This window comes from Nerophis ophidion, linkage group LG04 (assembly GCF_033978795.1).
Source record: "Nerophis ophidion isolate RoL-2023_Sa linkage group LG04, RoL_Noph_v1.0, whole genome shotgun sequence".
Classification (NCBI taxonomy): Eukaryota; Metazoa; Chordata; class Actinopteri; order Syngnathiformes; family Syngnathidae; genus Nerophis; species Nerophis ophidion.
Genome location: NC_084614.1, coordinates 46,541,479 through 46,557,176, shown reverse-complemented (window position 1 = coordinate 46,557,176; position 15,698 = coordinate 46,541,479). Strand labels below are relative to the sequence as shown.

The 15,698-nt window shown below is 42.5% G+C and overlaps 1 protein-coding gene across 1 annotated transcript in view; it reads right to left on the bottom strand.

The window, feature by feature from the left end:
• The window catches only part of ripk4 (receptor-interacting serine-threonine kinase 4), a 71,025-nt gene that overhangs the window by 24,017 nt on the left and 31,310 nt on the right, over positions 1-15,698 (bottom strand). Inside the window, exon 2 of the mRNA XM_061898190.1 lies at positions 14,397-14,688. Coding sequence (XP_061754174.1) covers positions 14,397-14,688 — 292 coding nt within the window. The remainder of the gene's footprint in view (positions 1-14,396; positions 14,689-15,698) is intronic.

The window sequence follows — 15,698 nt, the reverse complement described above, 5'->3', positions numbered from 1 at the left end:
GACAATGATAGGTCTGCTTACTCATGTATTTCTTTATATTTCATAGTTACTAGGGGTGTAACGGTACACAAAAATGTTGGTTCGGTACGTACCTCGGTTTAGAGGTCACGGTTCGGTTCATTTTCGGTACAGTAAGAAAACAACAAAATATACATTTTTTGGTTATTTATTTACCAAAATTGTAAACAATGGCTATATCCTTTTAACATTGGGAACACTATAATAATTCTGCCAACGTTAATCAACATTAAACTGCCTCATTTTGTTGCTCAGATTAAATAAAATGACAAAATTTTTCTTTCTTCTACATATAAAAAGTGCAACATTAAACAGTTTCAAGTCAACTCATCATGCTTAATTTATTACAGCATTTAGTAGTAGATTTTTATTATGTAAATGTTATATTTGTATCAACATGTGATAGCAGGGACACTGCCTTTCAAAACTAGGCTGCTACATTACTAATGATTAATGTAACTATAGCTGAAAAAAATTGTACAATAGCAATAGGAGAGACTATTCATCCCTGAACACCATGGAGTTCATGTAGGCTTAATGATGCAGTTACATTATTATATCAACTATCACAGACAGAAACTCTTCATTGAACACCATGTCCTTTATTGCTGCTTCAACACAGCTCAATCAACACAGAAAAAGGTAAAGTGAAATAACAGACAGACAGGGTTTTGCTGTCGTAACACACACACACACACACACACACACACACACACACACACACACACACACACACACACAAGCACAAACACACACGCGTGCGCGCTCTGAATACGCACTGGTGATTGGCTGTTACCGCTTTGCGTGTAACCAATCAGAAGGTTGTGTGGGTGGGACAATGCTGGGTGCTGTGTAGGAGACAGAGGCAGAACGGAGCGGAGCAGCTTGTTAAGACTTCAGCATAGGCGGCGACTTAATATGTTCGTGTGGAAACTTGTTCGGTACACCACCGAACCGGACCGAAACCCCCGTACCGAAACGGTTCAATACAAATACACGTACCGTTACACCCCTAATCGTTACCTTCTTTTATATGGTACTTCCTTTAATCTAGGTGACAGCAATACAAATGTTGTGTTGACTGGAAACAAAACTATATTGTATACTTTGTGTGTACAGTACTCGGAGTAAGGATGTGTCCATTTTTTGTGAAAAAGGTTTCATAAACCACAAAAAATGATGCCGCCTTGCTGATAACTATTTTTTTGAGTTGCCCGGCTGAGAGAGCGCAATAGCAGCTAACTGTCTATGTTCATTGAGAGAGAACGGTAGCAGCTAACTGTCTATGTTCACACACAGTGTGGAGCAACTTCCTTAAGTAAATAATACTCAACTCCATTGCGGAAAATAAACATGTTTTACAAGTATTATTATCACTGGAGGACAAGGCTAAATATGTTACATGGTATGTTACATATGTTACAAGCAGAAGCAAATAGGAAAGCATGCTAATCTCTATGCTAGCAACTCAGCTACCTTAAAACAAGAGAAGTATTAAGTAAAGTTTAAGAGGTGTAGATGGAAGGGCGTTTCCGCAGCGAGTAAGCCGATATTAAGAGGAAATGAAAAGGCGGATTAATGACATTTATAAAAAGGATATATATCATATAATGTTGCTGTGTAGCAGCTAAGCGTACTTGTAAGGGGAGGGTGAATCGTTCCATTTACAAGTAGTGTTGATATCAAAGGTAGTATCAGTATATGATTGATACTGGAGGGATTAATTGATATTCTATTTTTACCAAATCATTTTTTATTGTTTTAGTTACTGTTTACAAACGTATGGATTAATTCCCTTGACACAGGAGGACTTATGACATTAAAAAAACAAAGTGTTTAAAAAAGTAGCAGTTTTTATTTTTGTTTACTGTGTACTAATGACTTTGTTTTGATCAAACAATCCAAACAGGACAAGCGGTAGGAAATGGATGGATGGAATTGTAAGTCATAAAAGAGCATAAGGAACTACAGTAGTTTAACTATTGTGTTGATATAGCTAAACTGTCCGTAGCACTCAGTATAATAAACACATTTATAGGTAATACAGATGATCAATATCAGCCGATTCGGTCCCTGTTTTTCTTTGGGGTGACCCAGCTTATCCCCTGACGCCATATCTCACAAAAGATTACCCCAACGGCGCAGTCAACCCGCTACAAAAATACTTCGGGTATACTCTGTGTAAGTTTGGACGACTCAAGGCATGCTTTGGTTCACTTTCATTGTATTCCGTTTATATTTACATCTACCACAATTTCCCAACTCATATGGAAACCGGGGTTGTATGATGGCCCAGGTGTGATTCACTACAATAGGGCCCCCCAGCACACTGGATTCCAGTTCATTGAAATACCACAACTTTGGATATTGTTCAAAGGAGATACATTTTAATTTAAAAACTTGCACACAAAACACAGCAAACAAATGTTAAATGCACAGGTGTGGTCACATGACATCATCACATATTTTGCATAATTTTCTACAGTGATAAGATTTTCTTTAAAAAGACTCAAATGTAAACATACATTTAAAAACAAATATGTTATTAATTAGTATTAATATATATTTCTATATTGTTTTGCCATATTTTAAATTATTGTTGCTTATTGTACAATGTACTTTTGTTGAGAATTTTTCAAGTCTCCAGAGACTTTTGATGAAATGTATATTAAAAACGACGAGCAACGAATCTAGCATCTTTTTCTGGTGTTAATATTGACTGTACTTGTTTTTAGAGATTCTACTTCTGTCCCTCGATGTCCCGGACAAAAACCATGCAAAATGCCACACTTGCTTCGCGCTGTTGCTCCAGTTGGATCTTCTCTCAATAATGCCGCTACTGTCCTCTTGATATTTGTACATTTTGTAGTTTGCTGTCCGCAAATATATCTGGGATATATATTAAAGTTACGTTAAAATCGCAAACATGCTAACTACTTTCCAGACGCGTGCGTCGTGTTTACGTTCAGTTTCGGCAGCGCTCTTTTCTGTGATGAGTCTTTTTTTCGGTGCATCACTACACTACAGTGCACAATTAATAGACTATATATATATCCATTTGTACTGTAACAATCTGCTGATGGTAATTTTTTATGTTTGTATGGTTTTGATTTGATGTTAGTTTTTCTCATGATCACAAACATGCTGTCTGAGCCTGAAAGCAGACTGGAGAATGAGGAAGTGTTGTGTGTTCAGGTGAGCACGGAGACGAAAATGTTTGCACGGGAGGTAAAACCTGTTGTAATAAGATGTTTAGTAGCATAAAATTGGCAATAAAAGTTAAAATTAGCGTCAGACTTTGTGACTTTTTTTTGGAAGCTACAATACATTATATTTAGGGCTGTCAAAGTTAACGCGATAACACAGGCAATAAACGCACGTGTCCTTTTTGACTCTAGGGCCATGCCATAGCGGGGGGAACTTGGCTGGACAAAGGAACGGCTACCTTGTGGAAATATCAGGTTCAAAGCAATGAAAAGAAAGGACTATTTTTCCTTATGACAAGAGGCAACATTCCTGCAGCAAAATTCTGCTGCGTGGGTCGTTCAGAGGTAGGTTGTGCCTAACTTCTGTGTTCAGATTATGGTTAAAGTGCAGTGATAACATAACATTTGGATTGTTACTGTGACTGACAAATCCCGTTTCCATATGAGTTGGGAAATTGTGTTAAGTGTAAAGATAAACAGAATAAAATGATTTGCAAATCCTTTTCAACCCATATTCAATTGAATGCACTACAAAGACAAGATTTTTGATGTTCAAAGTCATAAAGATTTTTTTTTGTGCAAATAATTAACTTAGAATATCATGGCTGCAACACGTGCCAAAGTAGTTGGGAAAGGGCCTGTTCACCACTATGTTACATCACCTTTTCTTTTAACAACTCAATAAACGTTTGGGAACTGAGAAAACTAATTGTTGAAGCTTTGAAAGTGGAATTCTTTCCCATTCTTGTTTTATGTAGAGCTTCAGTCGTTCAACAGTCCGGGGTCTCCGCTGTCGTATTTTACGTTTCATAATGCGCCACACATTTCTGATGGGAGACAGGTCTGGACTGCAAGCGGGCCAGGAAAATACCCACACTCTTTTTTTACAAAACCAAGCTGTTGTAACATGTGCTGAATGTGGCTTGGCATTGTCTTGCTAAAAAAAGCAGGGGCGTCCATGAAAAAGACGGCGCTTAGATGGCAGCATATGTTGTTCCAAAACCTGTATGTACCTTTCAGCATTAATGGTGCCTTCACAGATGTGTAAGTTACCCATGCCTTGGGCTCTAATGCACCCCCTTACCATCACAGATTCTGGCTTTTGAACTTTGCGTCGATAATAGTCTGGATGGTTCGCTTCCCCTTTGTTCCGGATGACACAATGTCGAATATTTCCAAAAACAATTTGAAATGTGGATTCGTCAGACCACAGAACACTTTTCCACTTTGCATCAGTCCATCTTAGAGGATCTCGGGGCCCAGAGAAGCCGGCGGCGTTTCTGGATGTTGTTGATAAAAGGCTTTCGCTTAGCATAGTAGAGCTCTAACTATCACTTACAGATGTAGCAACTAACTGTATTTAGTGACAGTGGTTTTCTGAAGTGTTCCTGAGCCCATGTGGTGATATCCTTTAGAGATTGATGTCTGTTTTTGATACAGTGTCATTTGAGGGATCGAAGGTCACGGTCATTCAATGTTGCTTTCCGGCCATGCAGCTTACATGGAGTTATTTCTCCAGATTCTCTGAACCTTTTGATGATATCATGGATGTTGAAATCCCTAAATTTCTTGCAATTGCACTTTGAGAAACGTTGTTTTTAAACTGTTCGACTATTTGCTCATGTTGATGTGGACAAAGGGGTAAACCTCGCACTATCCTTTCTTGTGAAAGATTGAGCATTTTTTGTGCAGCTGTTTTTATACCCAATCATGGAACCCACCTGTTCCCAATTAGCCTGCACACCTTTGCCATGTTCCAAATAAGTGTTTGATGAGCATTCCTCAACTTTATCAGTATTTATTGCCATCTCTCCCAACTTCGTGTTGCTGGCATCAAATTCTAAAGTTAATGATTATTTGCAAAAAAAAAATGTTTTATCAGTTTGAACATCAAATATGTTGTCTTTATAGCATATTCAGCTGAATATGGGTTAGAAATGATTCGCAAATATTTGTATTCCGTTTATATTTACATCTAACACAGTTTCCCCACTCATGTGGAAACGGGGTTTGTAGTGAAGTGAAGTGAAGTGACTTTCTCAAGTGACTCAAAGCGCTTTACATAGTGAAACCCAATATCTAAGTTACATTCAAACCAGTGTGGGTGGCACTGGAAGCAGGTGGGTAAAGTGTCTTGCCCAAGGACACAACGGCAGAGACTAGGTTGGCAAAAGCGGGAATCGAACCTGTAACCCTCAAGTTGCTGGCACGGCCACTCTACCAACCGAGCTAAACCGTAGTAAGTAAGATAGCATTAATTCTAAACAGAAATGAAAGACAGTCAAAAGGAGACTTTTATTGCAACTTGTTGATTTGACATCAAAACATGTCAAGACACTTTCTCAAACCAATCACACACTATTCTAGCTTCAAAATAAAAGTGCTTCACTATACATCCGGTTAAACTACATTTACAAAATATAAATGTCTTCTATTGCGATAATGCTGTCACATGGGTGCCGGATCCGGAACTTTTTGGTACTGACCGAAACCAGCAGGTAATATCTATTAACTGGTAAGATCCAGCGATGTCATGTTTCGGTGGCGAGGTTGCGCGCGACGTCACTCGGTTTAAATTAACACTTGTGAGTGGCGAGTACTTGCTAGAACTTTAGAGGAAAACAGGCGATTTTGCAGCAGACATGCTCTTAGTAATTTTGCAACCGATTAATGTTTCATGGCAAAAACCCAAACATGCCAAATAGAAAATGCTCTAAAGTGTGGCTCGTGTTTTCCGCATGCGATGGCGATGCAGATTATGCTTGCAAAAATCAAGGCAAGCGGCATGAAAAAAATTCCAATCTGACGAAGCACCTGGTTAAACACAGGATTTTTCTCACGGCTAAAGAGTGCAGCCAAGTTTGATGTGCGGCTGCACCCCCTGCACTTGGCACCTCCAGCGACTCGGCTAAAACCAACAACACGTGGGAAGAAAAGGCGTTAACATTTGGTGATGATAACAGCGACATCGTCATCCTCTACGTTTGCTCCAGGTAAAAAGCCTTCTGTATAAGAATATGTTGGCTTTGCTTTTTATCTTGCAAAAGCTTAACTTGCATAATCAGCTTTGTTCCTCTTACTGTACTTTGTAATGTCAATGTAAAGTTTTTCCTTCACTTTCATTTGTAGTTCAATACTTTTGAAAAAAACAAAAAGGTCTTTAGGTTCTAGGTTCTAGGTGAGGGATCAGACAAAGAGCAGCTCGAAGACCTTTATGAAGAAGAAACATCATGGACCCAGATTTCCCTCGCCCGGACGCGGGTCACCGGGGCCCCCCTCTGGAGCCAGGCCCGGAGGTGGGGCACGATGGCGAGCACCTGGTGGCCGGGCCTGTTCCCATGGGGCCCGGCCGGGCACAGCCCGAAGAGGCAACGTGGGTCACCCCTCCAATGGGCTCACCACCCATAGCAGGGGCCATAGAGGTCGGGTGCATTGTGAGCTGGGCGACAGCCGAAGGCAGGGCACTTGGCGGTCCGATCCTCGGCTACAGAAGCTAGCTCTTGGGACGTGGAACGTCACGTCACTGGGGGGGAAAGAGCCTGAGCTAGTGCGCGAAGTCGAAAAATTCCGGCTGGATATAGTCGGACTCACTTCGACGCACAGCAAGGGCTCTGGAACCACTTCTCTCGAGAGGGATTGGACCCTCTTCCACTCTGGCGTTGCCGGCAGTGAGAGGCGACGGGCTGGGGTGGCTATTCTTGTTTCCCCCCGGCTCAAAGCCTGTACGTTGGAGTTCAACCCGGTGGACGAAAGGGTAGCCTCCCTCCGCCTTCGGGTGGGGGGACGGGTCCTGACTGTTGTTTGTGCTTATGCACCAAACAGCAGTTCAGAGTACCCACCCTTTTTGGGAACGCTCGAGGGAGTACTGGAAAGTGCTCCCCCGGGTGATTCCCTTGTCCTACTGGGAGACTTCAACGCTCACGTTGGCAACGACAGTGAAACCTGGAGAGGCGTGATTGGGAAGAATGGCCGCCCGGATCTGAACCCGAGTGGTGTTTTGTTATTGGACTTTTGTGCTCGTCACAGTTTGTCCATAACAAACACCATGTTCAAACATAAGGGTGTCCATATGTGCACTTGGCACCAGGACACCCTAGGCCGCAGTTCCATGATCGACTTTGTAGTTGTGTCATCGGATTTGCGGCCTCATGTTATGGACACTCGGGTGAAGAGAGGGGCGGAGCTTTCTACCGATCACCACCTGGTGGTGAGTTGGCTGCGATGGTGGGGGAGGATGCCGGACAGACCTGGGAGGCCCAAACGCATTGTGAGGGTCTGCTGGGAACGTCTGGCAGAGTCTCCTGTCAGACAAAGTTTCAATTCCCACCTCCGGAAGAACTTTGAACATGTCACGAGGGAGGTGCTGGACATTGAGTCCGAGTGGACCATGTTCCGCACCTCTATTGTCGAGGCGGCAGATCGGAGCTGTGGCCGCAAGGTAGTTGGTGCCTGTCGGGGCGGCAATCCTAAAACCCCTTGGTGGACACCAGCGGTGAGGGATGCCGTCAAGCTGAAGAAGGAGTCCTATCGGGTCCTTTTGGCTCATAGGACTCCAGAGGCAGTGGACAGGTACCGACAGGCCAAGCGGTGTGCAGCTTCAGCGGTCGCGGAGGCAAAAACTCGGACATGGGAAGAGTTCGGGGAAGCTATGGAAAACGACTTCCGGACGGCTTCAAAGCGATTCTGGACCACCGTCCGCCGCCTCAGGAATGGGAAACAGTGCACTATCAACACCGTGTATGGTGCGGATGGTGTTCTGCTGACCTCGACTGCGGATGTTGTGGACAGGTGGAAGGAATACTTCGAAGACCTCCTCAATCCCACCAACACGTCTTCCTATGAGGAAGCAGTGCCTGGGGAATCTGTGGTGGACTCTCCTATTTCTGGGGCTGAGGTCGCTGAGGTAGTTAAAAAGCTCCTCGGTGGCAAAGCCCCAGGGGTGGACGAGATCCGCCCGGAGTTCCTTAAGGCTCTGGATGCTGTGGGGCTGTCTTGGTTGACAAGACTTTGCAGCATCGCGTGGACATCGGGGGCGGTACCTCTGGATTGGCAGACCGGGGTGGTGGTTCCTCTCTTTAAGAAGGGGGACCGGAGGGTGTGTTCCAACTATCGTGGGATCACACTCCTCAGCCTTCCCGGTAAGGTTTATTCAGGTGTACTGGAGAGGAGGCTACGTCGGATAGTCGAACCTCGGATTCAGGAGGAACAGTGTGGTTTTCGTCCTGGTCGTGGAACTGTGGATCAGCTCTATACTCTCGGCAGGGTTCTTGAGGGTGCATGGGAGTTTGCCCAACCAGTCTACATGTGCTTTGTGGACTTGGAGAAGGCATTCGACCGTGTCCCTCGGGAAGTCCTGTGGGGAGTGCTCAGAGAGTATGGGGTATCGGACTGTCTTATTGTGGCGGTCCGTTCCCTGTACGATCAGTGCCAGAGCTAGGTCCGCATTGCCGGCAGTAAGTCGAACACATTTCCAGTGAGGGTTGGACTCCGCCAAGGCTGTCCTTTGTCACCGATTCTGTTCATAACTTTTATGGACAGAATTTCTAGGCGCAGTCAAGGCGTTGAGGGGTTCCGGTTTGGTAACCGCAGGATTAGGTCTCTGCTTTTTGCAGATGATGTGGTCCTGATGGCTTCATCTGACCGGGATCTTCAGCTCTCGCTGGATCGGTTCGCAGCCGAGTGTGAAGCGACCGGAATGAGAATCAGCACCTCCAAGTCCGAGTCCATGGTTCTCGCCCGGAAAAGGGTGGAGTGCCATCTCCGGGTTGGGGAGGAGACCCTGCCCCAAGTGGAGGAGTTCAAGTACCTAGGAGTCTTGTTCACGAGTGAGGGAAGAGTGGATCGTGAGATCAACAAGCGGATCGGTGCGGCGTCTTCAGTAATGCGGACGTTGTACCGGTCCGTTGTGGTGAAGAAGGAGCTGAGCCGGAAGGCAAAGCTCTCAATTTACCGGTCGATCTACGTTCCCATCCTCACCTATGGTCATGAGCTTTGGGTCATGACCGAAAGGATAAGATCACGGGTACAAGCGGCCGAAATGAGTTTCCTCCGCCGTGTGGCGGGGCTCTCCCTTAGAGATAGGGTGAGAAGCTCTGCCATCCGGGAGGAACTCAAAGTAAAGCCGCTGCTCCTTCACATCGAGAGGAGCCAGATGAGGTGGTTCGGGCATCTGGTCAGGATGCCACCCGAACGCCTCCCTAGGGAGGTGTTTAGGGCACGTCCAACCGGTAGGAGGCCACGGGGAAGACCCAGGACACGTTGGGAAGACTATGTCTCCCGGCTGGCCTGGGAACGCCTCGGGATCCCCCGGGAAGAGCTAGACGAAGTGGCTGGGGAGAGGGAAGTCTGGGTTTCCCTGCTTAGGCTGTTGCCCCCGCGACCCGACCTCGGATAAGCGGAAGATGATGGATGGATGGATGGATGGATGGATGAAAAGGTCTTTAATTTTACTCCACACTCTTTTGCTCATTTGTTTTGTAACTTAATTGCCTTAATTGCCTCCTTGAAACCCATCCATCCATCCATCATCTTCCGCTTATCCGAGGTCGGGTCGCGGGGGCAGCAGCCTAAGCAGGGAAGCCCAGACTTCCCTCTCTCCAGCCACTTCGTCTAGCTCTTCCCGGTGGATCCCGAGGCGTTCCCAGGCCAGCCGGGAGACATAGTCTTCCCAACGTGTCCTGGGTCTTCCCCGTGGCCTCCTACCAGCTGGAAGTGCCCTAAACACCTCCCTAGGGAGGCGTTCGGGTGGCATCCTGACCAGATGCCCGAACCACCTCATCTGGCTCCTCTCGATGTGGAGGAGCAGCGGCTTTACGTTGAGCTCCTCCCGGATGGCAGAGCTTCTCTAAGCTATCTCTAAGGGAGAGCCCCGCCACCCGGCGGAGGAAACTCATTTCGGCCGCTTGTACCCGTGATCTTATCCTTTCGGTCATGACCCAGAGCTCATGACCATAGGTGAGGATGGGAACGTAGATCGACCGGTAAATTGAGAGCTTTGCCTTCCGGCTCAGCTCCTTCTTCACCACAACGGATCGATACAACGTCCGCATTACTGTAGACGCCGCACCGATCCGTGAAACCCCAGCACAGATGAAAAAAGAAAGGTGTCCATTGAGCCGGGTTTTATTTTGTGCAATACTAACAAAATAACACTGCATTGTGGTAGTTAGGTGTTTTTATGTTGAAGACATTTGCAAAACAATTGCAAACATGTTACTATACAAATAATTGGATATTGTTTTGATTCAAATTCAGAAATGTCAGCAATGTTTCGTAGTGTTATTTTTTGATATTTGCACCTAAATATGCTAAATATGTGGTTTATTTTGGATAAGCACTCCATTTATGGTAGTACATCAGTTGAGGAATATGGGGCCAAAGGTCTTTCTGGCTGGCTGAAATATTGTGTAAATCACTTCATAACATGTTCTGGTCGAGTCCTCAATTACAAAACAATTAGCAGGCTGAATACAACATCATATTGATTAATTGAGAAGGTTAAACTTTGTCATGCAGCTATATGAAGACCGTTAACTTCTACAACAGGTAATGTACAGAATATCAGAGGTATTTATTCAGTTATGAATATCAGAGATTACAGCTGGGATAGGCTCAAACACCCCTCCCCCCCGCGACCCCAATAGAGACAAGCGGTACAAAACGGATGGATGGATATTACCAAACATCTTCCACAATCAAAGCATGATCATACCAATCCACAGTGTTATTTATGCGTGAAACTGTTAATTAAACAAAGACGTGTAGCTCTTCCTCTGAATGCAAGTGTTCCTAAAGCAGAAATACAAATTTTGTGTTTCTACAAAATCTGGCAAGACACCAAAAATTAAATATATATGGGATTGATCGCAATTATCCGTCCATCCATCCATTTTCTACCGCTTATCCTTTTCGGTGTCGCGGGGGGCGCTGGTGCCTATCTTAATTTTGAGTTAACTATGAACAATGCAAATAATCACGATTAAATATTTCAATTGTTTGACACCCCTAATTATATTACATTAATTTGTTTTTACGTAAAAAAAATCCCAAATTGCAAGGTGTGGCGACAATGACATTACCCTGGCACTGGGCCACATTCAATAACATTGAGGGGTAACCATGTATTGTATGGAATTCCATCCATCCATCCATCCATTTCTACCGCTTGTCCCGTTCGGGGTCGCTGGAGCCTATCTCAGCTGCATTCGGGCGGAAAACGGTGTACACCCTGAACAAGTCGCTACCTCATCAAAGGGCCAACACAGATAGACAGACAACATTCACACTCCCATTCACACACTAGGGCCAATTTAGTGTTGCCACTCAACCTATCCCCATGAAATTACAGTATATTCCTTAAATTATTGGTTCTCAAGCACCACCTCAGAAATTTTGGGCTCTCCAAGTACCACCATAACAACCACCATTCAAATACAGTAGCGCAGTGGGTCTAAGCACTAATTAAAAACAAGGCAGAGGTTTTATTTGACAAGTATATTTAATATTTTTGGCCACTGTAACATTAAATACAGTTTGAATAATATTACTGTGTTTGACCAGAGGAAAATAAAACACTGTACTTTAATCAAGTGATTATTTGGCGTACCATGGGGCCCGCGGACCACTAGTGGTACATGGAGAATCACTGCATTATATAGTCTATCACAGGGGTCACCAACGCGGTGCCCGAGGGCACCAGGTAGCCCGTAAGGACCAGATGAGTCGCACGCTGGCCTGTTCTAAAAATAGCTCAAATAGCAGCACTTACCAGTGAGCTGCCTCTATTTTTTAAATTGTATTTATTTACAAGCAAGCTGGTCTCGCTTTGCTCGACATTTTTTATTCTAAGAGAGACAAAACTCAAATAGAATTTGAAAATCCAAGGAAATATTTTAAAGACTTGGTCTTCACTTGTTTAAATAAATTCATTTATTTTTGTACTTAGCTTCTTATAACTTTCAGAAAGACAATTTTAGAGCAAAATTACAACCATTTTAATTTAATTCTTCATTTTAGCTTCTGTTTTTATGACGAAGAATATCTGTAAAATATTTCTTCAAACTTATTATGATTAAAATAAAAAATATATATATTCTGGAAAATCTAGAGTATCTGTAGAATCAAATTTAAATCTTATTTCAAAGTCATTTGAATTTCTTTAAAAAATGTTATTCTGGAAAATCTAGACGAAGTAATGATTTGTCTTTGTTAGAAATATAGCTTGGTCCAATTTGTTAAATATTCTAACAAAGTGCAGATTGGATTTTAACCTATTTAAAACATGTCATCAAAATTTTAAAATTAATCTCAATCAGGAAAAAGTACTAATGATATTCCATAAATTGTTTTTTAATTTTTTCAAAAAGATTCAAATTAGCTTGTTTTTCTCTTTTTTTTCGGTTGAATTTCGAATTTTAAAGAGTCGAAATTGAAGATAAACTATATTTTAAAATTAAATTTGCATTTTTTTCGTGTTTTGTCCTCTTTTAAACCGTTCAATTAAGTGTTTTTTTCATCATTTATTCTCTACAAAAAACATTCCGTAAAAGGAAAAAAAATGTACAACGGAATGACAGACAGAAATACCCATATTTTTATACATATATAGATTTATTTATTAAAGATAAATTGAGCAAATTGGCTATTTCTGGGAATTTACTTAAGTGTGTATCAAACTTGTAGCCCTTCGCATTAATCAGTATCCAAGAAGTAGCTCTTGGTTTCAAAAAGGTTGGTGACCCCTGGTCTATCATTTAAGCACTATTGGCCATAATTAATTTGAAAAACATGTCAAATATAATAACATTTTTATTTTATGCCTTATTTTATTCATCTGAATCCCCAGCTGGTTGCGCACCAGATATACCCTGTAATGGAGTTGCCACTTGGCAAAAGTAGAAGAGAAAGGTATTTCAAGTTCATTTGTGCATTCCGTGTTCAAGCATGTGAAAATGTAATATTAATACCAACAGTAGCTAAAGTGTTGTCAATGTTGTGGGAACCAGAATATTGGTAGCAGAAAGAAACAACCCCTTTTGAGTGAGTGGGTGTGGATGACTGTGAATGGGGGAAGGAGGGTTTTTTTGGGGCTGATGCACTAATTGAAAGTGTTGTGTGTTTTTTCTATGGTGATTTAATAATAAAAAATAATAATAAAAAAAAATAAAATAATAATAATAAAAAAAACAACAGTAACATCTAACTTCTTACCGTGTGCGTCTTCGAACCTTTATTTACATATCTCTGTGTGGGAGAAGCGTGCGTGGGTTTTCCCCGGGTACTCCGGCTTCCTTTCAGCATTCCAAAAACCTGCATGTTAACTGAAAGTATCTAAATTGCCCATAAGTGTGCATGTGAGTGTGAATGAGTGTTTGTCTATCCTGTATGTGCCCTGCTAATTTGTGTTCGCCTGTCGATGAGCTGGTCCATTATGCATTACGCTCGCGGCATTAGAGCAAACCTTCCTCTTGTATAATTGTATCGCTTTAACATGGTTCTAAATGTATGTGCACTTTGTGTGTATTAATGTACTTTGCTTTGTGTGTTTTAGTTTTACAGTGACTTCATTCTGGAGAATATCAATAAACCACCTCAAGTATTTTCATCGCTAATTCAAAGGACTGTTTACATATTTGGCAATTCTAACATTCAGGGAGGGCAGAATATAGCGCTGCCTGTGTTACATTTTACAATAAGCAGCAAAAATTGAATAAAAACGCACAACGATATAAGAAAAAATATACAGTATGTTAATACTAATAACAAAGATGTGTTTTTTAAATAAACATATGGCATTTGTTTAGCATTTTTTGTTTTTTTTAATATATGCATCATTACCAATTAAACTATTCATGACGTCCTATATATGAAGATGCTATATTGACTACGCCCTTACCGCCACATATATAAGCAATCCAAGGGGAACCCTTGGTCATATTGAATTTTGCAATATGCTTTCCTCTCATATGCATTTCTTGTACAAATTAAAGATCAAGTGATCTATCCTGCTTTTTAAAATGCTATTTGCTTCCAGTGAGGCACTACAGTAAGTTTCAATAAATAAAATGCTTTTTAGTGAATCAGCATTCTTCTCCGCATGGCTGACATGCAAGGATTCCCGCAACCGTGCATACTCTGTTGTGATCAACCATGGGTGGAAGGTGGAGGGCTTACCTTGACGTGATAGTGTGCGTCTAGCAGGATGTTGGCAGGCTTCAGGTCCAGGTGGAGCAGCGGTGGGTTCATGCAGTGTAAGAAATTCATCCCCACAGCCGTCTCGTGGATGATGCGGAAGCGCAGCTCCCAAGGCAACGGCTCAGTGGCCAGCAGGGTTTCCAGCGAGCCGGTCTCCATGTACTCCATGACCAAGCCTTGAGGGTCCTCACAAATTCCATAGACTGGCAGAATGTAGCGGAATTTGGCTGCCTCCATTTTTTTGGCCTCCTCTAGCAGCTCCAACCGTTCTCTGGGCAAAAAAAAGGAATTGATCAGTTTTATTGACTTAAGTGGACATAGAGTTTTCATTGATTAAATTGATTCTTGTTGGGTTATTGAAATCAAACGACCTTCAAACTGTTTGATGGCCAAAGCAAAACAGGAATCTTGCAACCTTTGAGGTGAAATGGAGTGCACTGCTGAGCCGCAACAAGCATATGTATGATTTTTTTGATACAATAATAAAATATGAAATATAAATATTTAAACAAAATATAGTGTTCAGTTGTAAGAGAAAAACGACTGAACGATGCTAATGACGCATGATAGGACTGAGCTTGCGTGCCATTCCCATTGATAAATCATAAATATACAACTGCACACTATATTGTGTAGAACTGTTTTCCATAATGTAATCTCCTTGTTGAATAGCTCTAGTTCGACTGGTAATCAAATCCATCAATCAATCCACACATCAACAGGATGCCTTCAAAGCCAATTTTCCAGCCCAACAGCAGCTAGTTTCTCTTCAAAGCGGTGTTTTGCATTAGCACTAACTGGTTGGAAAAAAAAAAAAAAGCATGGCGGCATAAAAAAAAAAGAAAGAAAAAAAAAAAATCACACAGACAAGGCAAAAAATGTCACAATTTTAAGAGGGTAACTCAGTATTTACGCACAAAGCAAGCAAGGGAGTAGTGTTTGTTTTCACCTCGCCAAGACGGCAGCTACCGTAGGAAACCGGAAGTAGCTCGAAATTGTGTTCACCCATACGCTGCTTTTTAGTGGGAGTTGGGGTCATCTTCGCCTCGTAAAGTAGTTTTTTGTGCTGCTGTCTTTTTTAAACACTTTGCAGTATGCAGTTACTTGTTCCACGCTAGCCGCTATCTAGAATTCTACGGTGCGTCGAGAACAAGTTTGCTCGTTTTTCGCTGTCAAATTTTCAGGGCATGGCCAGAATGTGTCACCAACATGCATTATCACGATATAAGGATAGTAGTAAAAGCTCTATTGTCGGCCAAATTCATGTCATTCACATTGTAT